General features: G+C 45.7%; 1 protein-coding gene across 8 annotated transcripts in view; it reads left to right on the top strand.

Moving 5' to 3' along the window:
* Positions 1 to 26547, top strand: part of LOC142487972 (uncharacterized) — a 102833-nt gene that overhangs the window by 39594 nt on the left and 36692 nt on the right. For 7 of the 8 annotated variants that reach the window (XM_075588209.1, XM_075588208.1, XM_075588207.1 and 4 more), the window contains 15 exons: positions 2292 to 2393; positions 3703 to 3798; positions 8940 to 9092; positions 9802 to 9987; positions 11226 to 11357; positions 11552 to 11716; positions 12927 to 13070; positions 13704 to 13850; positions 14097 to 14243; positions 15993 to 16142; positions 19207 to 19362; positions 20888 to 21037; positions 22507 to 22668; positions 22995 to 23126; positions 24573 to 24746. In XM_075588209.1, the coding sequence (XP_075444324.1) occupies positions 2292 to 2393; positions 3703 to 3798; positions 8940 to 9092; positions 9802 to 9987; positions 11226 to 11357; positions 11552 to 11716; positions 12927 to 13070; positions 13704 to 13850; positions 14097 to 14243; positions 15993 to 16142; positions 19207 to 19362; positions 20888 to 21037; positions 22507 to 22668; positions 22995 to 23126; positions 24573 to 24746 (2196 nt within the window). The remainder of the gene's footprint in view (positions 1 to 2291; positions 2394 to 3702; positions 3799 to 8939; positions 9093 to 9801; positions 9988 to 11225; positions 11358 to 11551; positions 11717 to 12926; positions 13071 to 13703; positions 13851 to 14096; positions 14244 to 15992; positions 16143 to 19206; positions 19363 to 20887; positions 21038 to 22506; positions 22669 to 22994; positions 23127 to 24572; positions 24747 to 26547) is intronic. The other variant, XM_075588204.1, reaches the window with a different exon arrangement.

Here is a 26547-nt window from a genome sequence, read left to right as displayed (position 1 = left end):
TGCTGCATTATCTCACTTCCAAAACCCATCCAAAACCCATAGTGACAATCACCCGAAATCTGCAAACATCAGGGGGAATATGTAATCATACAAGATATTTGCTGTTACCCAAATCTGGTGACATTTTCCATATGTCTAAAAACCTCAGAAAAACACAAATACAAGTTCTGCGCTGTATGTTGGGTCATATGGTCCTTGTCTGCTGCGTGTTTTGATGGGTCTCTAAGTGCTTCCGTGTCACGGGGTGCGGAGGGGTTTTGTAGGGGAGCAAGTGGCAGAAAACACAAACAAAAGAAAAACATTTATTTGTATGTAAACTGCAATAAATATATCCGCTTTTAAATAAAGAAATGTGATAGAAAAAGCATTTATCCCACTACCAGTTAGTATTTCATCCCCATTCCAACTCATTGCAGAATTGTTATATGGAGTTTCTTGCTGGAACGCAGTTCAGTTGTCTGATAAAAATAGCCCAGGATTTTAGGGCCTTTGGTGGGGCACGTTAACCATAAGACGAATCCTCCCGGGATCTCCATTGTAAAGTCTTGCACTGTGACTATGGGGGCCAGAATGTGCCCGCCCCTGATAACCGGAGTGTCCTCACACACCGCTGGGCCCCAGATAACGGGAACGTCCTCACACACCACCTGCCCCAGATAACGGGAGTGTCCTCACACACCGCTGGGCCCCAGATAACGGGAGTGTCCTCACACACCGCTGGGCCCCTGATAACGGGAGCGTCCTCACACACCGCCGGCCCCAGATAACGGGAGTGTCCTCACACACCGCCGGCCCCAGATAACGGGAGTGTCCTCACACACCGCCGGCCCCAGATAACGGGAGCGTCCTCACACACAGCCGGCCCCAGATAACGGGAGCGTCCTCACACACCGCCGGCCCCTGATAACGGGAGTGTCCTCACACACCACCTGCCCCAGATAACGGGAGTGTCCTCACACACCACCTGCCCCAGATAACGGGAGTGTCCTCACACACCACCTGCCCCAGATAACGGGAGTGTCCTCACACACCACCTGCCCCAGATAACGGGAGTGTCCTCACACACCGCCACCCCCAGATAACGGGAGCGTCCTCACACACCGCCGGCCCCAGATAACGGGAACGTCCTCACACACCGCCGGCCCCAGATAACGGGAGCGTCCTCACACACCGCCGGCCCCAGATAACGGGAGCGTCCTCACACACTGCCGGCCCCAGATAATGGGAGTGTCCTCACACACCGCCGGCCCCAGATAACGGGAGTGTCCTCACACACCGCCGGCCCCAGATAACGGGAGTGTCCTCACACACCGCCGGCCCCAGATAACGGGAGCGTCCTCACACACTGCCGGCCCCAGATAATGGGAGTGTCCTCACACACCGCCGGCCCCAGATAACGGGAGTGTCCTCACACACCGCCGGCCCCAGATAACGGGAGTGTCCTCACACACCGCCGGCCCCAGATAACGGGAGTGTCCTCACACACCGCCGGCCCCAGATAACAGGAGTGTCCTCACACACCGCCGGCCCCAGATAACGGGAGTGTCCTCACACACCGCCGGCCCCAGATAACGGGAGTGTCCTCACACACCGCCGGCCCCGGATAACGGGAGTGTCCTCACTCGCCGCCGGCCCCGGATAACGGGAACGTCCTCACATGCCGCCGGCCCCGGATAACGGGAACGTCCTCACACGCCCCCGGATAACGGGCGTGTCCTCACGCCACCGGCCCCGGATAACGGGCGTGTCCTCACACACCGCCGGCCCCAGATAACGGGAGCGTCCTCACACACCGCCGGCCCCAGATAACGGGAGTGTCCTCACACACCGCCGGCCCCAGATAACGGGCGTGTCCTCACACGCCGCCGGCCCCGGATAACGGGAGTGTCCTCACACGCCGCCGGCCCCTGATAACGGGAGTGTCCTCACACCGCCGGCCCCGGATAACGGGAGTGTCCTCACACACCGCCGGCCCCGGATAACGAGAGTGTCCTCACACACCGCCGGCCCCGGATAACGGGAGTGTCCTCACACACCGCCGTCCCTGATAGCGCGAGTGTCCTCACACACTGCCGGCCCCAGATAACGGGACTGTCCTCACACACCGCCGGCCCCAGATAACGGGAGTGTCCTCACACACCGGCTGCCCCAGATAACGGGAGTGTCCTCACACACCGTTTGCTCCTGATAACGGGAGTGTCCTCACACACCGCCGGCCCCTGATAACGGGAGCGTCCTCACCGCCGGCCCCTGATAACCGCAGCGTTCTCACACCGACTCTCCCTCACTAGGTTATCCAGTGGAAAAGCCTGATCTGGTTACACGTATGGAGCAGGAGCAGCAGGACCTCTGGGACAGTGACCCTGTTAGCAGAAGCAGCTACAGTTACCCGGGTGAGTGTGTGTAGGTTGGAGGGTGTATCTACATCTAATTATGTCCTGGATCGGTTCACTTCCTCACAACCCGTATAACCCGTGGATGTTCGAGACTTTGTTATGCAATGCGTTGGGAAGGATTGAGAAACACACAGGGTTGGGTCTAGAAATACAGGTTTGGAGGAAGCTCTTTAACCACTGGACAGTACTTAGTGTTGAGATGCTGAACTCCACAGGTATTTTCCCATTTTGGGGGAAAGAACATAGAGATATAGCCCCTGTTATTCTGCGCTCTGCCTCTTTTACTCAAATTGGGGGAACAATTCTAGCTACTAAAAATACCACATGTGAGCACATTCATAAGTCCCCAGACAGGTCTGCAACCCTGCCCTTCCCCATTATCTCGTGGCATACAGTAATTCCACTGCAGCCAGGGATTCTGGGAAATGACATGCAAATGAGCACAGTGTAACATTTCACTTCATGTCTGTCCATGTTAACATGGGACCCCTATAAGCGTATACCTGCCGCATTACACAGCATTGCAGCACAGCCTGGGTTACAGAAGTGCAGAGCCAGTACAACCTACTCAGAGATAGCTTTTTCAACCTTTTTGGGTCTCTTCAGTGGGATGTCGGTTATGCTGGCTTTGCAATGGGAAGCTGGACTAGGTTTCAACCACGCATTGTATAAGTTATGGTGGGTAAGAAAGTGACAAAAACCCTCCACCGTACGGTGTGTGTATATATATATATATATATATATATATAAATCCCACGTTGTGCGCACATTCCCCGTGCGTTCTGTGGGGGATGGGGACTTGTTGCTCCCTTTGTGTATCCGCGAGTGCTTAGTGTCCATATTGGGAATGGCTGTATACAAAGTTTAACGTAGCGTTACGGTTGCCCGGTGATTACGTTCTCTCCATATACTGTAATTCTCCGTAGGGACCCGGTCCTCCATTGGAGCAGCCGCGAATACTTGAGTCCCTATTTCCGGGCGGAAGTTACGGAAAAAGTTCTTTAAATTGCGCGACTTTTGCACTAAATGAAAGTGACATTATAAATAAATGTATTTTAGCATGCAACAGGGCAGTTCTGTCCCAATAAAAAAATGGAACAGTCGATTCTGTAGCAAATAACGGTTCTGATTAAATGCATGTAGCACAAATTCTGAGCCGACATTAAACGCGCGTCCAGTAACCCTCTTGGTTTTTTATTTGGCGGGCTGTACCCCAGGCGGTTACAGGAGGTATTATGGGCGTTAGATGAGATGAGGAGTCTCTGTAATCCGCTGTAACAAGGTGTTCTGTTCTCTGCGTTCCCAGGGGAGGAGGAGTGGGGCTTCTTGGGACAGGACATTGATGGCGTTAGCTGCCTGGACGTACAACCCCCTGAAAAGAATCTGTGTGCTCCAGAGAGCGGTAAGAGATGGAGACGTGGGACACAGGGCAGAAATAGCACGGGGGTTACATCAGAATATACTATTATTATTATTATTATTATTATTACATGGCCTGAAATCTGGAGATCATATTAATAAATGGATATGAATGATATATATATTTTGGAATCACATTTATAAATAGATTTGTAGGATATTGACGCATTTGGGGATAACATTTATAAATTGGTATAATACATTTAGTAATTATGTACACATACAGCTATATTTACATATGAGTTAAGAATGTTGGTAAAACTAGGATCATTTTTAAGTATGTTGGTATTAATATATCGGTGTGTATGATTTTAGTAACAGTTGTATTGATATATCGGTGTGTATGATTTTAGTAACAGTTGTATTGATATATCGGTGTGTATGATTTTAGTAACGTTGGTTGTATTGATATATCGGTGTGTATGATTTTAGTAACGTTGGTCGTACTGATATATCGGTGTGTAGAACTTTAGTAATGTTGGTCGTATTGATATATATCGCTGTGTATGATTTTGTAATGTTGGTCGTATTGATATATATCGGTGTGTATGATTTTAGTAACGGTTGGATTGATATATCGGTGTGTATGATTTTAGTAACGGTTGTATTGATATCAGTGTGTGATTTTAGTAATGTTGGTCGTATTGATATATCGGTGTGTATGATTTTAGTAATGTTGGTCGTATTGATATTTCGGTGTATGATTTTAGTAACGTTGGTCGTATTGATATATCGGTGTGTATGATTTTAGTAATGTTGGTCGTATTGATATATCGGTGTGTGATTTTAGTAATGTTGGTCGTATTGATATATCGGTGTGTATGACTTTAGTAATATCGGTCGTATTCATATATCGGTGTGTATGATTTTAGTAATGTTGGTCGTATTGATATATCGGTGTGTATGATTTTAGTAATGTTGGTTGTATTGATATTTCGGTGTGTATGATTTTAGTATTGTTGGTTGTATTGATATTTCGGTGTGTATGATTTTAGTAATGTTGGTTGTATTGATATTTCGGTGTGTATGATTTTAGTATTGTTGGTTGTATTGATATATCGGTGTGTGATTTTAGTAATGTTGGTCGTATTGATATATCGGTGTGTATGATTTTAGTAATGTTGGTTGTATTGATATATCGGTGTGTATGATTTTAGTAATGTTGGTTGTATTGATATATCGGTGTGTATGATTTTAGTATTGTTGGTCGTATTGATATTTCGGTGTGTATGATTTTAGTAATGTTGGTCGTATTGATATATCGGTGTGTATGATTTTAGTAATGTTGGTTGTATTGATATTTCGGTGTGTATGATTTTAGTATTGTTGGTCGTATTGATATATCGGTGTGTATGATTTTAGTAATGTTGGTCGTATTGATATATCGGTGTGTATGATTTTAGTAACGTTGGTAGTATTGATATATCGGTGTATGATTTTAGTAATGTTGGTCGTATTGATATATCGGTGTTTATGATTTTAGTAATGTTGGTCGTATTGATATATATCGGTGTATGATTTTAGTAACGGTTGTATTGATATATCGGTGTGTATGATTTTAGTAACGTTGGTCGAAGTGATATATCGGTGTGTAGAACTTTAGTAATGTTGGTCGTATTGATATATATATCGGTGTATGATTTTAGTAATGTTGGTCGTATTGATATATATCGGTGTGTATGATTTTAGTAACGGTTGTATTGATATATATCGGTGTGTATGATTTTAGTAACGGTTGGATTAATATATCGGTGTGTATGATTTTAGTAACGGTTGTATTGATATCAGTGTGTGATTTTAGTAACGTTGGTCGTATTGATATATCGGTGTGTATGATTTTAGTAATGTTGGTCGTATTGATATATCGGTGTGTATGATTTTAGTAATGTTGGTCGTATTGATATATCGGTGTGTATGATTTTAGTAATGTTGGTAGTATTGATATATCGGTGTATGATTTTAGTAACGTTGGTCGTATTGATATATCGGTGTGTATGATTTTAGTAATGTTGGTAGTATTGATATATCGGTGTGTATGATTTTAGTAATGTTGGTAGTATTGATATATCGGTGTATGATTTTAGTAATGGTGGTCGTATTGATATATCGGTGTGTATGATTTTAGTAATGTTGGTAGTATTGATATATCGGTGTGTATGATTTTAGTAATGTTGGTAGTATTGATATATCGGTGTATGATTTTAGTAATGGTGGTCGTATTGATATATCGGTGTATGATTGTAGTAATATCGGTCGTATTGATATATCGATGTGTATGATTTTAGTAATGTTGGTCATATTGATATATCGGTGTGTATGATTTTAGTAACGTTGGTTGTATTGATATATCGGTGTGTATGATTTTAGTAACGTTGGTTGTATTGATATATTGGTGTGTGATTTTTTTCAACGTTGGTCGTACTGATATACTGTATTGGTGTGTATGATTTTAGTAATGTTGGTCGTATTGATATATATCGGTGTATGATTTTAGTAATGTTGGTCCTATTGATATATCGGTGTGTATGTTGGTACATTTGGGATCATTTTGCGGTGTATATTTGGGGGGAGGGACAGTAGGCACACCTCATGGAATATACAAGTCAAACTTTGGGAAGTGCACGTATAATAATGCATGAAATAACAATATTTACGCTTCACAAAAACACATCGGTGTGAGGAAGAAGACACAGCGCTGCATGGTACGTGGTCAAGTGTAAGTTTAGTATTACATAGCCAAGTACATTTGGGGCCATATTGGTGTGTGCATTAATAAATTTAGAATATTTAAATTGCTGTGTGGGCATTAGTACATTTCGGTTAATATTGGTGTGTGTATATGTCTATTAGTACACTTGGGATCATATTATTCAATTGATGTGTTTATTGGTACATTTGCATATTAATGAATTGGTGCATATTATTTCAGTGTGTGATCAGACTGATGAATTGGGGATATATTAGTAAATGTGGATTTCTATTTATGAATTGGGGGTATATTGGTAATGTAGAATCATACTGACTGGGTGTATATTGGTAATTGTGGCTTTGTATTGATGGATTGGGTGTATATTGGTAATTGTGGCTTTGTATTGATGGATTGGGTGTATATTGGTAATTGTGGCATTGTATTGATGGATTGGGTGTGTATTGATGGATTGGATGTGTATTGGTAAATGTGGCATTGTATTGATGAATTGGGTGTGTATTGGTAAATGTGGCATTGTATTGGTGTATATTGGTAAATGTGGCATTGTATTGGTGTATATTGGTAAATGTGGCATTGTATTGGTGTATATTGGTAAATGTGGCATATTGGTGATTGGGTGTATATTGGTAAATGTGGCATTGATTGGATTGGGTGTATATTGGTAAATGTGGCATTGTATTGATGGATTGGGTGTGTATTGATGGATTGGGTGTGTATTGGTAAATGTGGCATTGTATTGGTGTATATTGGTAAATGTGGCATTGGTGATTGGGTGTATATTGGTAAATGTTGCATTGTATTGATGGATTGGGTGTATATTGGTAAATGTGGCATTGTATTGATGATTGGGTGTGTATTGGTAAATGTGGCATTGTATTGGTGTATATTGGTAAATGTGGCATTGGTGATTGGGTGTATATTGGTAAATGTGGCATTGTATTGGTGATTGGGTGTACATTGGTAAATGTGGCATTGTATTGATTGGGTGTGTATTGGTAAATGTGGCATTGTATTGATGGATTGGGTGTATAATGGTAAATGTGGCATTGTATTGATGAATTGGGTGTGTATTGGTAAATGTGGCATTGTATTGGTGTATATTGGTAAATGTGGCATTGTATTGGTGTATATTGGTAAATGTGGCATTTATTGGTGTATATTGGTAAATGTGGCATATTGGTGATTGGGTGTATATTGGTAAATGTGGCATTGATTGGATTGGGTGTATATTGGTAAATGTGGCATTGTATTGATGGATTGGGTGTGTATTGATGGATTGGGTGTGTATTGGTAAATGTGGCATTGTATTGGTGTATATTGGTAAATGTGGCATTGGTGATTGGGTGTATATTGGTAAATGTTGCATTGTATTGATGGATTGGGTGTATATTGGTAAATGTGGCATTGTATTGATGATTGGGTGTGTATTGGTAAATGTGGCATTGTATTGGTGTATATTGGTAAATGTGGCATTGGTGATTGGGTGTATATTGGTAAATGTGGCATTGTATTGGTGATTGGGTGTACATTGGTAAAGGTGGCATTGTATTGATTGGGTGTGTATTGGTAAATGTGGCATTGTATTGATGGATTGGGTGTATAATGGTAAATGTGGCATTGTATTGATAGATTGGGTGTATATTGGTAAATTTTGGCACTGTATTGATGATTGGGTGTATATTGGAAAATGTGGCATTGTATTGATGGACTGGGTGTATATTGGAAAATGTGGCATTGTATTGATGGATTTGGTGTATATTGGAAAATGGGGCATTGTATTGATGGATTGGGTGTGTATTGGTAAATGTGCCATTGTATTGATGGACTGGGTGTATATTGGAAAATGTGGCATTGTATTGATGGATTGGGTGTATATTTGGTAAATGTGGCATTGTATTGATGGATTGGGTGTATATTGGTAAATGTGGCATTGCATTGATGGATGGGGTGTATATTGGAAAATGAGACATTGTATTGATGGACTGGGTGTATATTGGAAAATGGGGCATTGTATTGATGGACTGGGTGTACATTGGTAAATGTGGCATTGTATTGATGGACTGGGTGTACATTGGTAAATGTGGCATTGTACTGATGGACTGGGTGTGTATTGATAAATGTGGCATTGTATTGATGGACTGGGTGTATATTGGAAAATGTGGCATTGTATTGATGGATTGGGTGTATATTGGTAAATGTGGCATTGTATTGATGGATTGGGTGTATATTGGTAAATGTGGCATTGTATTGATGGATTGGGTGTATATTGGTAAATGGGGCATTGTATTGGTGGATTGGGTGTATATTGGTAAATTTGGCACTGTATTGATGATTGGGTGTATATTGGTAAATGGGGCATTGCATTGATGGATGGGGTGTGTATTGGTAAATGTGGCATTGGATTAACTCCGCAGGGGCTCCTCGGAGCAGCAGTCACCTCGGTGCCTTGATGAGGTTGGTGAATGAAATACCCGAGTTCCTGTTGGGCAGCCCAGTGACAGAGGGGAGCCCGTCTCCTGCAGGGAGCCTGGAGAACCAAACAGACACCATGGGACCAAGTCCTGACGGTAGGAAGCAGAGAACGTTTGATAAAAGCACCAAAACTAGGCTTCCTTTAAAATAAAACACCTGAGGTTACATTACTTCCTTCCTAGTGTTGGCTTGTATAAAACTGTCCTAGTGAAGCCTCTCGGAGATGAATGGGTTTATCTGTAAAGCTTTGCCATGTGCAAATGGGCCCAAGGACGCAAAAAAAAGTTCTAATTTTCCTTTTTTGGGGATGAGTTACGGAACGGCCAGTAATATTAATGAGATCCATGATTTAAAGCAGCATTAATGGCGTGTATGAGCTACTCTTGGCTGAAACCGGTTTAAATCCCTGTGTCCGCCCCAAGTCACTTTACCTACCAGCATTACATTGTATGCTCTGCAGGGCTGGGACGCTATGTTCAGCTTTTGTGAGACCGTTGAAAATGGGGGGCTTCCTAACTTCCAACGTCTGCATTATTAGATAACGGGGTGAGTGTAACCTCCATGCTATGTATTCGGACAGAGTCTTGTACGTGGAATTCCTGGAAGTGAAGAGGAAGCCAGAGCCCAAGGAGGACATAAGGAGGGGACCAATTAGCACATAGGGGCGTGATTCACTTGTTCTGGATATCTCTTAGAAACCTGAGTGTCTGTCTGTAACTGAACCCCATATGGTTTGTGTTTTATAAGAGCTGTTTGGAGGATTCTGATTTGAATCTGTCAGTTCTGACCTTCTTTTATCTGTAGGGCACAAGCTCTTGGGTCTTGATGTTCCTCTCGATTCAGTTAAAACAGAGGAAAGTTCCCCAGTCTGCACTCCTGTCCCTGTGAAGTGTCTGATGGAAACTCCAGGAAACGGCTGTGCTCCCAACTCTAACATCACTGGGGATACGGAGCAGATCAAGAGCGAGATTAGGACTAAAGGAGAAGAAGGTAAAGCTGGCCGGTTACATCTGGGACAAACGCACGTGCATTCAGGGGACATTCAGAGAATCCGACTGCTGTCGGGCCTTGTCAGTCTGCTTCCAGCTGGTGGTGAGAGGTTGATTATTGGTGATATTGGTGGAACGAGTAGGTTGAAGAGCTCTGTATGCCAGTCTCCTGGCGCATCCCAATGATTTCTCCGTTAATCACTTGAGCGCCTGACTAAATAACTAATTCAAAAACATTTAAAAATGTAAATATTATCTCCCGTCTTTACCCCTGCTTGAGAAGAGGATGCCCTATGATCATGAAATGAGGCTTTATTGTAATAGTTAATTTATTTATAAAATGTGTTACCAGGCAGTAATACATTGAGAGTTACCTCTCGTTTTCACGTATGTCCTGGGCACAGAGTTACGATGAAAAATACATGGTTACAAATACAGTTACATTAAGTGAACAGGGTTATACATTATATACAAGACATTGCATGCACAGTTTAAGATAATATATGTTATAGGCGTATGTAACAGTTACAGACGGCTTTAGTTTTGCAAGAACTTAGACTGGTGGCGGCAGTGAGAGTCTCGGGTAGATTGTTCCAGTTTTGGGGTGCACGGTAAGAGGAGGAGGAGCGGCCGGATACTTTGTTGAACATTGGGACCATGAACCATCTTTTGGAGTCAGATCTCAGGTGATAAGTGCTGCGTGTGGTAGGGGTGAGGAGCTTGTTCAGATAGGTGGGTAGCTTGCCCAGAAAGTATTAGAAGAAAAGACAGGAGAGATTAACTTTGCACCTAGACTCCTGTGATGACCAATCTAGTGCTTTGAGCATTTTGCAGTGATGTGTGTTGTAGTTGCATTGGGGGACAAAACAGCATATTGAATTGTAGAGGTATCAAGTTCGCCATGGTGGGTTTGGGGTGCCGTGCCGTATATCGTCCCCATAGTCTATAATTGTCATTAGCATCTTCTGTTCGATACGCTTTCTGACCAGCAGACTTAGGGAGGATTTGTTCCTATAAAGTACACCTAGTTTGGCATACGTATGTCTGTAGAGTTTCTTTGTTACTTAATATTTCTGAAGCTTGGGGCTCCCGTAATGAATGGTACGGGAAGACTCTGCCATTTACAATTTACGTACGATAATAAAAGGAGCGTGTTGATTGCGTTCTACCCTCTGTACCAAGTCTCCTGTTCAAACAATAGCAATACCTTCGGTTCATTTGATGTCTCCATTATTGTAGGAGAGGTAGCCATAGCTACACCCTCCCGGCTCGCTGTCCCTGTCAACCGTCCACAGGGAATGTCCCTTGGTAACATTGGGGACCCGGCTGTCCGCGTTGCACATAGAGAGCTGGAACTGAGGATTAAACCAGGTAAGTCACAGACCTTCTCCGACACCAGGAAAAGGACTGCAGAGGGCATGCTTCTAGTCGGAGGTCACCAAGCAGATATTTATTTGCGGCCCTCAACCCTCATTTAAAAAACAAATGCTTTCAATCTGGTATTGGCTCTTCATCAGGTTTTTGGTTTGGAGCACTGAGTAGGGCGCTGTTATTTTTCCCCACAGAGGAGCCTCCGTCCTACAGTCCTGTGCACGACGTTCTAGGAGGCAGGAGAGACCACCCCACACTGACCTCCAGGTCTTCCAACACACTCCGATATACCTCACAAAGTCCAGGCGGCCGGGAGAGTCGGACACCAGACACCGGGAGCAAAAGAGTCTATGCTGAAGGTAAGGTGACCTGTACCAAGTAGGCTGAGGAGAGAGATACATTCTTAATGGTGGTTCAAGTGATTTCATTGTGTTGAGGTTCAGTCCTCTATAAAGAACATGGTGGTGCTGCTGCTTTGTCTTGATTTCTACTCATCCAAGTCCAGCTCATTTATCCGATATCGGTTCATCGGGTCATATTGCAGCCTGCAAACAGAAAGATACCTTCGTTCCACCCATCTGGTGTTTAGCTAGAGAATAATGTCTTTCCTTACACACAGACTAGACATAGTTACTGTCGTTGCTTGCAAACACGGGTTCGTAGATAATGAGTGGTTTATTGCCTGTACAGCACAGAGTATCATCATACACATTCAAAAGTCAATGAGACTCTCTGCCAAGGGAGGGCCCAAGCAGGCTTTTTATACATTTTTAGATTCCTTTGTTTAAAATAGGTTACTTGGCAGAATATAATAACTAGTCTCTTATTCTAAGCCAATAATATTACAGAGCGTTCAGGTACTTCTTGATACCAGGAATGTGGGCGTAAACTACAGGAACAGTTGTAAATCTACTGTGAGCGTATCTCATTCATACCACACACATTCTTACACACAAAATGGACACTAAAAACATAACAGAACAGACAAAATGGAAACAGGACAACACCATCAATTCTTCTCCAAAGACCACCCTAGTACATTTCAGTAATATATCATCCATTTCAACAGTATATTCATTTCAGCAATATTATTTCATCATTACACAGTTACATAGTAGATGAGGTTGAAAAAAGACATGCGTCCATCAGGTTCAACCTATGCTAAATGTAGTCATGTGATTTATGCTCTTGTATGCCCATACCCAGAATCCTTTGTTTACTGCAGTATGTTAGATTTGCAGCTGGTCGAGTTACATTTGAAGAACCAGCCCAAAAGCTCTTAAGTGTAGATGGTACATGAACAAGAGCTGGACCTTTTCCTCCACGGGATTAAAGGGGTTATAAAGAGCAACAAAATGTAGCAAATCTACACGTCTCCAGGATCAACTACTAGAACCCTGCATTACAATATTTTAGGTTGTGTGACATTAAGGTGGCTGGGAGAAGCTGTGATCGTTCTATTTAGGAGACGTGGAGACGTCTATTCTGTGCCATCCTCTGCTGGATCATTTCACAGGGGCAGATTATTACATTGTACTGGTCGGCTCATATCTGTTCTCATTATCCCAGCCGTGGCTGCTGCTCCGTGGCGATCTGTCCCTCCGAGTCGTTCTCTGGGAATGTCCTTTGGTTACGTACGTGTTTCCCCCGGGCCTGCCTGGGACTCTAATGCCAGCGTCCCACGAGGAGAAACCCAACTGGGAATTAAACAAGGTCCGTCACATACTGTGTGTGTCAGTGTGTCTCATTTCATGAAATACTTCTAAGACTTTTTAGGATTCTTGGCTCCTGTATGTCTGTGGCCCATATTTACCATCAGGTGTTATTCTGTAAGACGCCGTTCAGGTGTCTTATGGCGTTGCACCACTTAGTAAACATGGCACAGTGTGTGTGTTTGATATTGGCTGTGTGCTCTGGATCTGTTTCCTCGTCCTATGTGTTTTGCTAGAAATAAATGGACATGTCATAATGACTGATGCTGAACCTCGCTGGCCATCATCTGACCGGCCTACTCTGTAATGCAGGGGTGTGCAAACTGGGGGACGCAAGTTTTTTTTCGGGGCGCAGCAGTTACAGAGGCCCCACACTCTTTCCCAAAGCATTTAAATTAAATGCCGGAGATCGTGCGTGCAGGAACTCTGTAACTCACCTGGTCTCTGGCGACGTGTCATAAAATGCTGCTGTGGGGTGTCACATGACGCCGCGTTTGCGCACCCCTGCTGTAATGTACAGTATGATAGGTCCCTCTTGGTGGTAGTTTATGAGCGAGGTTTCATCGTTGACCTAACACGGCCCCAACGATACTTATGATCTGCTTCTCGAGTAACGTTTCTGTCCTTTCTGCAGAGGCTTCTGAGAGTAAGGAGCACAGGCCCGGGCCGGCCGTCTGTGCGAGGAAACTGCCCCGACCTCCAACTGCACCTTCTCCTGGTCTTGTGCAACAGGACAAAGATCTCAGGAGGCTGGTGGCGCCCATCAGAAGATCTCCTGCAGGTACAAAGACTCTCTCTTTAATTACTGGCCTGTTAGAGAGAACACACCTTCCAGTGCCAAGGAAAAGGGCCACCCATCCCGGCTGCCAGACTCTCGGCACATGCCGCAGAAACGCCGTTATTTTATCCCACTAGCCCGTGTGTCTGCTTTACTCTTCCCTGTGCATTGTGAGTTCCCGGGAGCAGGGACCTGCTTTCGGATTGGTGCTGTAGCCGCGGACCCTCACCGTCTCTTCCTGTTCTGCAGACCTACCTTTGGGGAACTCGCACCTGCACGGTTTGGTGAACTGCCTGAAGGAGATCTCCGGCAGCCGACCGCGTCCGTACAGCACCTTCTTCACGGCTGCTCCGGTGCAGGCTCCGAGAGGCCCAGAGCTGAACAGAACCTGTGCCGGTCAGTCTCTGCGTCTGGGGATCCAGCCTCACACTGGCTGGAAAAGCAGCTGTCACCCAGCGTTCCTGCTGAGCAATGTATTACTGGAGCGGCAGCAAAGTCAGAGCACTTAGCCACCTAACACCTTTTCCACTGTTCTTGGCATTTCCTTTTTTCTAATGTTGACATGATATCCTCAGAGTGTGTTCAAGGTGATGAATCGGAGCCGTGGATTCAATTTTCTAGTGGGGCTATTTAAGGAAGTTTCTTGTGGGGCAAAACCAGTGCAAAGGAATCGCACCAGATTTATCCATGGAAAAGCGCCGATTGCGCTGAACAGTATATACTGTATGTATGTAATGTAAGGATGGGGATAGCACATCTTAACCGTGACCGGCATATACTAGCGAGTGCTCGCGTCATATAGATTAGTGCTATTTGCACTAGTTTGCTCAGACTATTTAGTAAATAGACTGTCTAGGTCAGGAGTGGCAAACGCCAGTCTTCAAGGGCCACCAACAGGTCAGGTTTTCAGGATATCCCTGCTTCAGCACAAGGGGAGCAGTCTTGACTGAGCCACTGATTGAGCCTCCTGTGCGGAAGCAGGGACATCCTTAACGCCTGACCTGTTGGTGGCCCTTGAGGACTGTCGTTGGCCGCCCCTGGTCTAGGACTTCTCCTGTATGGATAAGTCCCACGTGGCTTCTGTTGTTGCCCAGTTGATGGCGTCGGACGTACCAAGTTCCACAAAACTCCAGCTTTTCCGTAGTACGCGGGAAATCTATACTGCCCGCGTGCAACATACAGGGGAAATCTATACTGCCCGCGTGCAACATACAGGGGAAATCTATACTGCCCGCGTGCAACATACAGGGGAAATCTATACTGCCCGCGTGCAACATACAGACGCAGAGACGGTACAGGGGAAATCTATACTGCCCGCGTGCAACATACAGACGCAGAGACAGTACAGGGGAAATCTATACTGCCCGCGTGCAACATACAGACGCAGAGACAGTACAGGGGAAATCTATACTGCCCGCGTGCAACATACAGACGCAGAGACAGTACAGGGGAAATCTATACTGCCCGCGTGCAACATACAGACGCAGAGACAGTACAGGGGAAATCTATACTGCCCGCGTGCAACATACAGACCCAGAAACCGTACAAGTTTTAGAAGCATCATCCTAATAGTAAATAATAATAATATTTTTAGTCTTCTAATGAAAACAAATTGCATGTGGCATGTACACGGAGACCCAACTGCAAATATTCCGTTTGTGATGCACACGGTTAACTATTTGAGTGCTGGAGGGACGCGCCCCCTCTGGCACAATGCGGTCACGTGACCGCGGCGGCCATTTTACAAGACACGGAGGAGGAACCCTTCCTGGTTAGATTGAGTCCTGAGCTCCATGGGATGCCATCTCACCCGGGAAAAGATCAGCCCTTTGAGCGCAACGTTGTCACTTCGTCCTGGGGGGGCTCCGGAGTGCCCGTCGCGATGACGTTGTAACTACGTCCTGGGACACTCAAAGGGTTAAAGGTCAGGCTTGTAATGAAATGCCTGTACTGTACCTGCCGTGAGTCTGCATGACCAGTAAGAGAGGACATTGTTGTACAGTACATACATAACTAGCCATCTATTGTCATTACATTTGACGTGACGATGAGCAGCATCTTAGCAGATCGCACCTGGTCTTCTTGGAACCAAGGAAAGGGACCACCTTGTATAACTTGAGCTGTAACAATGGTCTATTGTTCTAGAATCTGCTATCCGAGCGAGTGTTTCCCCGGTCAGCCGTGCAAAGGAGATTCCACCCGGCCAACCCAACCCTTTTACCGTGTCTGCAATCAACGGCGCTTCCCGGGAGCACAGGGTGACCGAGGCCTGGGACGGGCGGCTGTGGAGGGACGGTATGTACAGACCATACGCGTTTCATCTTCCTGTGTTGGCTTATGTTGGTAACATGGGAATGTCCCACCAGCCAATAGGAAGGACCCATTTAGCTTGCTATGTCAACCAACCGGTGCCATCTGTGCAGCATTCCGACATGGAACCCTGTGATTGGCTCAGACGGTTGTCATTGATACATTGTATCCGCCTTCCGTGACCTGTTCAAACAACTCATTACAAAGTTCAATTCGTCTGCAATTTGTGGGAGAATTGAACTGATCCCGTAGCTTGAACGTTGAGGCCCCTCTGGAAAAGTTCTTGAGATCACTACAGGAAACCGATTGGCTATACAGGTGGTCCTCGGTACCCGGCGGTCCGGTATCCGTTGAACGGCTTATCCGATGCGCATAATGCAGTCTGCTGGACACATTATCCGACATCGGAACCGCTTATCCGCCGCTCAGCCGTCGCGGATTAACACGGACCCGCAATCCGATGGTCCGTTATCTGACGGCGGTTTGCGGGCCGGATTCCGGCAGATAAGCGAGGACCGCCTGTAAATTATTTCCCTTCCATCTGCAAATCGGTGCTCAAACGAAACAAAGGGATGGGCGAGATATTGACGATATTACCTGTAAAAAACAAAAAAAAGTCATATAATGAAAATGTTTCTGAATACACCACAAAAAAAGAACTTCCTATAAGACAACTGATTATATCTCTGAGGCACTAAGAATACAGGATTACATGCAGATAACTGAAGGCTGTTCTATAAGCATAACAATGAAAGGAAAGCTTGGGGAGAAAACCAATCTGTATTGTATTGTATGTCTTTATTTATATAGCGCCATAAATGTACATAGCGCTTCACAGTAGTAATACATATCATATAAATAACAAATCATGGGAATAAGTGCTTCAGACATAAAAGTAACATTAGGGAAGAGGAGTCCCTGCCCCGAGGAGCTTACAGTCTAATTGGTAGGTAGGGAGAACATACAGAGACAGTAGGAGGGAATTCTAGTAAGTGCGTCTGCAGGGGGCCAAGCTTTATGTAAAGATCAGGAGGTTTTTTGGGGTATAAAAAAAGGTGTTTACTATAATCTATATAAAAAAAAAATTAAGAAAAAGAACAGTACCCCAGATTGCTTCTTTTTAAAAGTCCATTTTTTTTTTCATTTCTGATTTTTAGCAAGTTAAATAGGATTAGTACTTCCTGTGTGACGCGGGCTCTATGAAATAAAGGAACAGTCTGGTGCACAAGTGGCCACCAACAGGTCAGGTTTTTAGGATATCCCTGCTTCAGCACAGGTGGCTCAGTCAACGACACCACCACTTGTGCTGAAGCAGGGATAGCCTTAAAACCTGACCTGCTAGTGGCCCTTGAGGACTGGCGTCGGCTGCTCCTGGTGTAGTGCGGCAGCAGCAATGCCAAAGTTGCAGGGATTAGGGCTAAGTTTATTAAGATATTTTTTGGGTTGGGAACATTTTTATTTTTTGCAAAGTGCAATATGTAGGGGAGGGGACAGTACACTTAGGTTCTAAAAACATGGAGAATGGGAAAGTGATACGCAGGACGCAGTGATACGGGGTCATGATGTATAACGGGGCTCTTCAACTCGTTCTCCAAAGGGACCAGATCAGAACACATGTGAGAGTCGAATGGCCGCAAGCTGCTTGCAATGTCCTTTTAGATGCATTTTAAAGACTTTAAAGTAGCTGAACCCCATTCATTTTCCACTCCAGGGACCCCCTGCTACCAGAGATACCTCCGAAGGGGGCGGCGGGATCACTCCGCTCTTTTTAAAGCTCCTGCAGCACGTGGGCCAATCCTGAAGCGGCCCTGGATGATGTCACGGCTTGCTATTGGCCCGCTGGGCGCGGGAGCTTAGAAACTCCACCATCACACGATCCCTGCTAGCCAAGCGGGTACCGGCACCCCCTATCTCTGGGAGTAAGGGGTCCCCGGAGTTGAAATTAGTGGGGTTCAGCTTTGGAGACTCCCTGCATCAGTTCTATGTTAAAAAAAAGAAAAACATTCGGGGACAAATCGACCCGTTTTGGATTGCCTCTTTATAAAACAGTGCCAAAAATGTAGAAAAAACACCGCGCACACGATAGTGATGAATTATACAATAAATGTATATAAGTACACAACTTATATTTATAGTGAATATAATATAAAATGGAATCTAATACAAAGTGACTGTGTATAGTGAACAATAGTGATATATAAACTCAAGTGTTGGATAAGTGACAGCAGGTGTAAATTGAACCTGTGTGTTACTGACATGAGAAGCTGCAGCTGGTAACATCGGATAGCTCAGCAACCTACAGCACCCGTACACAAAGAAAACGGCGCAAAATCTCAGTGTAGCAAGTATAAAAATGTATTGAGATATGCACTCAGCAGGTGAGTATTGCACGTACATCAGGGTAAAGATAAGAGCATGACGTGCTAGAGACATGTTACCACAATGGCATCTACAGCAGAATCCTGCAACGATCGTCCGAACCCACGGGCTGTACCGGGTGGTCCAAGTTCCCCTTTCCACGAGCCGCCGACTCCTGCTGTGAACGGTCTCGTTCTGCTGGGCTTCCCGTGGTGTGAGCACTATTGCGTGGTCCCTCCACACTGACGGCAAATGCCGATTGCACGTGCCAGAGCTGCCGATGACGTCACTTCTTTCCCTGAAGAAGTAGTGTTAACTAAGAAACGCGTAGGAATTGTAGCAATATAGTGCACGCTTTGCATTTATTGGCTATACCAGGAACACACTGTTCCTGCAATCAGAGCGTACGGCTATACAGGACTTATAACTATTCATACAGCGGGCCGCAAGCCCTGATGTACATTTCCCAGCTTTTCAAGGTGTATAGCATTATAAAGTAGTCCAACCCTTCTCTGCCTAAGGGGACGAGCTTCACGTTGCTTTAAGCTGCTCACTTCACAGGATCAAGTGGGGTTTTTGCACATAAGGAAAATGCCGCCGACTAAAGTGACTATTATAAGTCCAGCGTGGGGTGGGCTTGCACACCGGATAACGGTGACACTGACCCTGGGGACCTCTTTCTGTTGCACAGAGGGACATCGGGACAGCTTCCCGCTCCCTGCCCCAGGGAAGTGTCGGGGGAAAATCCCCACGTACATGTCGAGTAACCACAACGCAGGCGGCGTCGGCACTCAGAGCGAGGAGCACAGGAGGCCTGACATGGGAGTGAAGAGGTCCCACTCTGATGGTAAGAGGGGGACGGAGGGGGTTTCGTGTGCCATCACTACATATGACCGCCCAGGCTTCAAGAGGGTAACTTTACTGGGGTGAATCTGATGGAATCGGACATTTGGTCATATACGGTTTGCAGCGACCATGTCAGCGCCGGCCTTTGGCCGCCGATGGAGCGTTCACCGCAGCCACTGGACACTCAGCCGCCAGTCGTTTCGCCAATAAAGGCAGTTAGCATAAGGGGTTATAGCGGTTAGGGTAGGGGGTTAAGGTTCGGAGTTTTAGGGCAAGGGGTTAGGTTTCTAGGGTAGGGGGTAGGGGGTAGCGTTGGTATTAGGGGATAAGATCAGGGTTTTTTAGGGTAAGGTTAGGGGCTTATCTTGACAGTGAAACGGCTGCGGCGAGATGTCCCTGCAGCGAGGTGAGTGGGGACTAATCGCCGACGGGCAACTTGGTCGCGGCAAAATGACGATGGCCAAACGTCCTAGACCTGCAATGACATTAGCGTGACCGGACCGTCCAAGTGCAATTCCACAAACTGAAACTGCCCTTTCTGCAAAGGTAATATAAATATATAGGATTATTATTGCCGGGGCCGCGTACGGGGGGGTGAGGTGTATGCGGGGCGAGCTGGAAATACTCTGTGTACGCTCATCAGGGCAGCGCCTCCCTTTGGCTTATGTCATTTACCCGTCGCGCTTCTCCCCGTTGTATGTACTTTATTTACCCGTTCCGCTTCTCCCTGTTGTATGTAATTTATTTACCCGGCGCGCTTCTCCCCGTAGTATGTACTTTATTTACCCGGCGCGCTTCTCCCCCTTGTATGTACTTTATTTACCAGTCGCGCTTCTCCCCCTTCTATGTACTTTATTTACCCGGCGCGCTTCTCCACGTTGTATGTACTTTATTTACCCGGCGCGCTTCTCCCCCTTGTATGTACTTTATTTACCCGGCGCGCTTCTCCCCCTTCTATGTACTTTATTTACCCGGCGCGCTTCTCCCCGTTGTATGTACTTTATTTACCCAGCGCGCTTCTCCCCGTTGAATGTACTTTATTTACCCGTCGCGCTTCTCCCCCTTGTATGAACTTTATTTACCCGTCGCGCTTCTCTCCCTTGTATGTACTTTATTTACCCGTCGCGCTTCTCCCCCTTGTATGAACTTTATTTACCCGTCGCGCTTCTCCCCCTTGTATGTACTTTATTTACCCGTCGCGCTTCTCCCCCTTGTATGTACTTTATTTACCTGTCGCGCTTCTCCCCGTTGTATGTACTTTATTTACCCGTCGCGCTTCTCCCCATTGTATGTACTTTATTTACCCGTCGCGCTTCTCCCCCTTGTATGTACTTTATTTACCTTGTACAGTATTTACATATGTAAGTCTGTAAAGCGCTGCTTACACTGGCGCTGTAGTAATAAATATATTAGTCCCGGGCCCAGCCGTGGCCCGACCCCATACCAGGGCAGTCCTCGGGATTTGTAGAGCCACTTGGCTGTGTGCTGTTATTTTGGGTAGTCTGACACCTTTTCTATCTGTGAAGCAGACGGCGCTCACGACGTGTCCCACCGGAGCAGATTGAAGAGGGCAGCAGTGGAATCCTCCAGCCCGTCCCGTGCGGTCACTAGCTGCTCCCCGGGGCACCGTGACTTGTGGAGACCCCCGGAGGAGCTTACAAGACCCCACGCTGAAGGTACTCGCCCATCCATTCAGTCGTCTTCATACATGTTCAAGTAGCCCAGATTAATACTGCGCATTGGCACCGAGTGTGCTGGCCCAGATCAACATATATTCTTCCAGGGACGATGGAGTCATCTCCCGGTGATATCACTGCCTGTGAGGCGGTGGAACTCGGTTTCATTTGATTCGTGCCCCGGGTGGGGTCAGCAGAGCTCTTTATGTCTCAGGAGCAAAACTAGATTGGGCCGGGTCTCGTGTTTGTATGTGATTATGTATGAGGGGCGAGAGTGGGGAGGCTGCCCTGGGCGCAGAGGGTTAAGGTGGGCGGGCAGCGGAGGATGGAGCGTGATGGCTGCCGGCCACGAGAAGGGTGAGGGCAGCAGATGATGATACGGCGGCGCCCCCCCAGCGCTCCGACCCGGAACTCAGTCACAATTTCCATTATCTGCCGCCAGAACAGACCTCCCCCTCCTGCTCCACTGATGGGTACTTAGGGGGGTGTTGATTGAGAGACTGTTGGGTGGGGGGGGCGGGGCGGTGGGGGGGCGGAAATGAGGGACGGGATTTAAAAAAAAAAAAAAAAAAGGTTCTTGGCCGTATTTGTCCCTGGAACTAAAATAGCTTGTTCCTCCTCTGAGCGTATGTGTATATATAATGCGTCTATATAAATATATACACAAACACATCTAAATAATCTATTTCCATGCACATAGAGTGATTGTCCCAGGGAGCTGCCACTGACACAGCAAGGACCCCTTCTCCAGTGCCGGCATTCTGCGTGCGGCTTGCATTGCGGAGCTTTGTTGCAGAGCTTGTGCTACCTTTTTATGTTGAGATCCGCTGTACGGAACTCCGCGCTGAAATACGTTTCCCGAGTCCTTCCTGGTGTTGGCCACGTACACGCTTCATGTTGCAACGCCAGTCACTTGCCTCACACTGAGACCCGAAAAGTCGAAACAGCCGTGTGTGAGGAGGTTTACTGGCCACGCACATTAACCCTGGCTGTGCTGCAAAGCTGTGTAAGGCCGCGATTATAGTGCTCGTGCTCGCCGCGAACAAAAGGCCGTACCTCCGAGGCAGGCCATAGAGCAATTTTTGAAGATACAATTGGATTTGTTTTTGTTTTTTCGACGGTCGCGTCACGTGAGAGGTTCAGCCAATAAGGGCGAACCGCTCACGTGACGCTACGCCTCCCGATAGCCTAGTGCATGTTTGGCACGCACGTGACATCACGCGCCCCGCTACTATACTCGCGGCCTGATACGGCCGGCATATGCTTTATAGGGGTCCATATTAAAATGGATAATAAGCAAAAAGTGATAATTTGCATGTCGCCTCCCAGAATCCCTCACTGCCGTGGAAACATTGTATGCTAATAGATAATGGGGAAAGACAGGGGTTGCAGACTGAGATTCTGCCCGAGACGTGTGAATATTTTTTATTTCCTAATCCTTCCGGGAACCTTCCTTTGCCCTTCTGAAGATAACCCGGGTGTAAGGTCGCATCTGATGAGCGTGATGAACTGTGTGAGAAAGATACCGACCTGCAGACCCGGCCATCCTACGGCTGCTCACTGCAGCTCTGCCAGGGTTACAGCGGCCAACCGGGACCCGACAACGGACCAGAACCGAACCTCCACCCAAGGTAGACTTGAAACGGTAACCCAAATTTGGCCAAAACGTATTTCTTTTTGGAAACTTGATTCTTTAACACGTAATGTATATTTCAAAGACTGAGCCTCTGATTGAGTCTCCTGTGCTGAAGCAGTTGTTGAGCCTCTGACTGAGCCACCTGTGCTGAAGCAGGGATATCCTGAAATGTTGGTGGCCCTTGAGGACTGGCGTTGGCCACTCCTTTACTATGGGTATCCTCAGAAAGAAGAGGTCTTCAAAGGAATAGAAACCTGATCTGGTGCTGGAACAAATGCTAAGCCCCCCCCCCTGCCCCCCATCTTCTGATCTCCTGCCCAGGTTCAAGCGTGGAAGGAACGCACAGCGCGAACAGGCTGCACAGGAAGGAGAGCAAGGAGCAGACCCCAACGCGGCCAGCGCTCAATGTGTGGATGCAGCCACCCAGCAGCCCCAGCGAATGGGAGAGTCCAGGTGAGAAGCTGGAAATCTGTGTTTATGGGGCCTTGTAACGAGCACAGATATCAAGGGGGCAGTCCCTTCTAGGACAAGTGACCTACAGGCAGTGCCATGTTTAATAGGTAAAGTGTAGCAGACCGTGCCGCAAAGCCGGCAATAAATTGTAGTAAAGAGGGTGTCTGGGTGCTCAAGCAACTAGATCATGCAAAGACAATAAATTGTGCAGTAATTATGCAGCGGTCATTGGTCAAACAGATAAACACAAGTATCTAGTCGGTTTCGAATCCAGGGTTCCCAGAGATTAAACCAACACGTTTTGGTTGCTTGAACCTTTTTACGATGCCGGATGTCCTGCAGCAGCCTAGTGGCACTGGACCTCCGGGATCGTGACTGATCATTTCAGTAGGGATCACACTGTGTGTGACCGACCTCCTGATGATGCAGACATCGAAGGGAACACTACCTCCGACCAGAAAATGAGCAGTTCTAGCACGATGTAGCAGGCACAAAGGGACCCTGACGCGTTTCAGGGACATACCTTGTATGCCACGAGGGAGCTGATAGGGTTAAAGAGGCTTCAATCTTACTAAGGAACTGATAAGTCTATATTTGCCTGGGATCATCCATGGTGTCAAATCAGCAACATCAACAGTTGTGGGACATGGTGTGTCCTCTTCATAAAGATATGTATTTAGTGTTGTTATAATGTGCAGTCCCCCCTTGCTGAGAAGTGACCTGCTTTGTATGTGAGCTCAGTGTGATCCCTTTAAAGCAGGTAACCAACCTTATTGGCAACGAGAAACGAGGGAAGTCCCAGCTGTAAATCACTCCATCCCTATTAGTATTCTTAATGGAGACTAGAGTTTTGTAGTGTGGACAATTTAGTGGTATGAACAATTTAAAAAATACTGTAACTTTTATTGAAAAATATTTTTAAAATAAAGGCAACAATGAACTTAAAATGAAAACATATAAACTTAAAATAAGAAGCATACAGTCCGTGATATTCTTCCACCTATTTCTGTTCTATCAGTGGCTAACCTCGTGCCTGTAGCTTATTGATGTTCTGAATGCTACACTAGTTTCCCTGAATAGCACCACACCGCTAAATTGTCCACACTACACTTTTCTAGTCTCTATTAAGAATACGAGAAAGGGATTGAGTGCTTTATAGCTGGGACCTTTGTCCTTTCTCGTTGCTAATTCTGATTATCCCAGTCCAGCACCTCCCTGTTTCTATCTATAATTATGCAGAGCGAGGGGACTTTACTTACTTGCCAACCTTATTGCTTTCATTTGTATTTCATAAGGCCAAAAAGCCTGCAGTAGAGTGTTCACACTCAACCACTTGTTCTCATTAATCCTCCCCCCTCCCCCCAGCAGAAAGCACACAGCTGTTTTCCATGCAGACTTCCCAGAGACGCTCTGCCCCCCTGCGTAATAACTTCCCTCTCTATGCAGCTCGCTCGGCTAAGAACATTCACCTGAGCGGCCTGATGAAACTCATGGAAGAGATCCCCGTGTCCGAATCCAGCAGCTCCTCCAGGGCCATGTATAGCATTGCTGTAGGCCGTTCAGAAGCCAGGACACTGGAGAGGAGACCCGAGAGAACCGTGCTGTCACCGTATAGTAATCGTGAGTATTCAGTATATAGAGGGCTAAAGAGCGGCCTGCAGACGGACACTGATCTGTTTACACTGTGTGCCGGCCAGTGGTCACCTCCGGCTAATACTGAACTTGGAGGGGTCAGTGGGACGTCCTTTCATTTAACTCAGACACCGTGACTCTGCCTCCTTGCTACCTGCGCTAGATTAGCAGCTCTTAACGGTGCAATCCCTGGTAACCGACCGACAAAACAGAATTTAAAGCGGCAGTCCGCACTGACCGCCATTTTGTATTTTTGCCTTTTTTTTTTTTTCTTTAGGAGATTTCCTCTTCTTTTGCCGTTTCAAAATCTGATGCTTTGTTTAGGAGATATGTGTTTAAAATATGAAGTGTCCTAAAATGGGAGCTGCTCCCCGTGCAGTGTAACTGTTACCATGGTAACCTCGGACACGAGGGACTAAGAGAAAACGTGTTTATAACACACGAGAAACATTGCATTATAGAGCATGACGCGCTCAGGGGGGCAAGATACGGACATTATAGGAGTTAAACTCCGAGGCGTCTGGGGGGTCGCTGCTTTAACAACCTGGCTTCTTTAATCAGATTATCATAAACAGAAATAAAACTGCGCACTGAATTGTGTAAAAGCAAATATAAAGTGTTCAAATACACCCAGAGACGCTATCTAAAGCTGGCTAGTTATAGACTCAATAAATGTGCACCCAATGACTGACACTGTGACAAATCATAACAACCTCATACAGCAAGGTCTGCGAGTCTGCTGCTCCGCATCATTGGGCATGGCATGGAATGAAAAAGGGCGCACAACTCTCATAGTGTAAATAAGTACAGTTTTCACCTGATTCTCTTGTTTTGAAAAAGCCTTGATTCTTATCACCCACTCCCCTACTTGGGTGTATAATTTGAATCCCTTTATATCTCATCAGACTTTGATCACTATGGTGATACATCTTAAAATGATGAGACACTGTGTTTGTCAGCCTATCTTAATATTTCCTGCATGCTCAAGAATCCTGGTTGTTAAGAAACGTTTGTTGGGGCCGACGTATTGGAGTCCGCACGGACACTCCAACATATACACTGCATGCGTAGTCTTACATGAAATGAAATATTCCAAACTTCTCATGAGTGGCTGATGATGTAAGAAACTTCCTATCTATATGAAGAAGATTACATGCTTTACATTTGCTGCAACTAACATTGCGGTTAACCATGTATTACTTGATGATATATTAATGATTGATCCTATATCGCTAGGGGACAAAACATTTGTGAGGTTCTTAGATTTCCTATGAATTAGGCTCTCACATCTAGATGAGGACCTAATATTGGATCATTAGATAATATGTTCCAATGCTTCTTAATTATTGCTTGTATCTTATTGCTACAATTAATTAATTCTTATAGCTAGAATTAAAGCTAGTGATAAAATGTACTTTAATGATGCCATTATCAGATACAGTTGACCCGGGGTTTAATGCTTTTTTACACAAAAGGGATTTTCTGTCCATTCTCCTGACTTTTGTCAGAGCCTCAGACAGCAAATCCAAACTTATAGCCTCTTTGAACAAATTTTTCAAACAGATTGCTAAATTGTAGATCAAAGTCCGCCTCCAAACTACAATTTCTTCTAAGTCACATGAATTGACCCATTGGTATGTTGTCAATCCATGATCTCTTATGGATACTGGAGGCCAGCAACAAGTTGTTAGTATCGACTTTTTTAAAGAATGTTTTTATAATTATCATATTACCAGGTTAAATTTCCAGGTGTAAATCTAAAAGATCGATAGCAGGGGCATCATCAGTT

The sequence above is a fragment of the Ascaphus truei genome, chromosome 2 (genome assembly GCF_040206685.1).
Source record: "Ascaphus truei isolate aAscTru1 chromosome 2, aAscTru1.hap1, whole genome shotgun sequence".
Taxonomy (NCBI): domain Eukaryota; kingdom Metazoa; phylum Chordata; class Amphibia; order Anura; family Ascaphidae; genus Ascaphus; species Ascaphus truei.
Note: the sequence above shows the minus strand (reverse complement) of the source record. Positions and strands in the feature narration are given on the sequence as shown.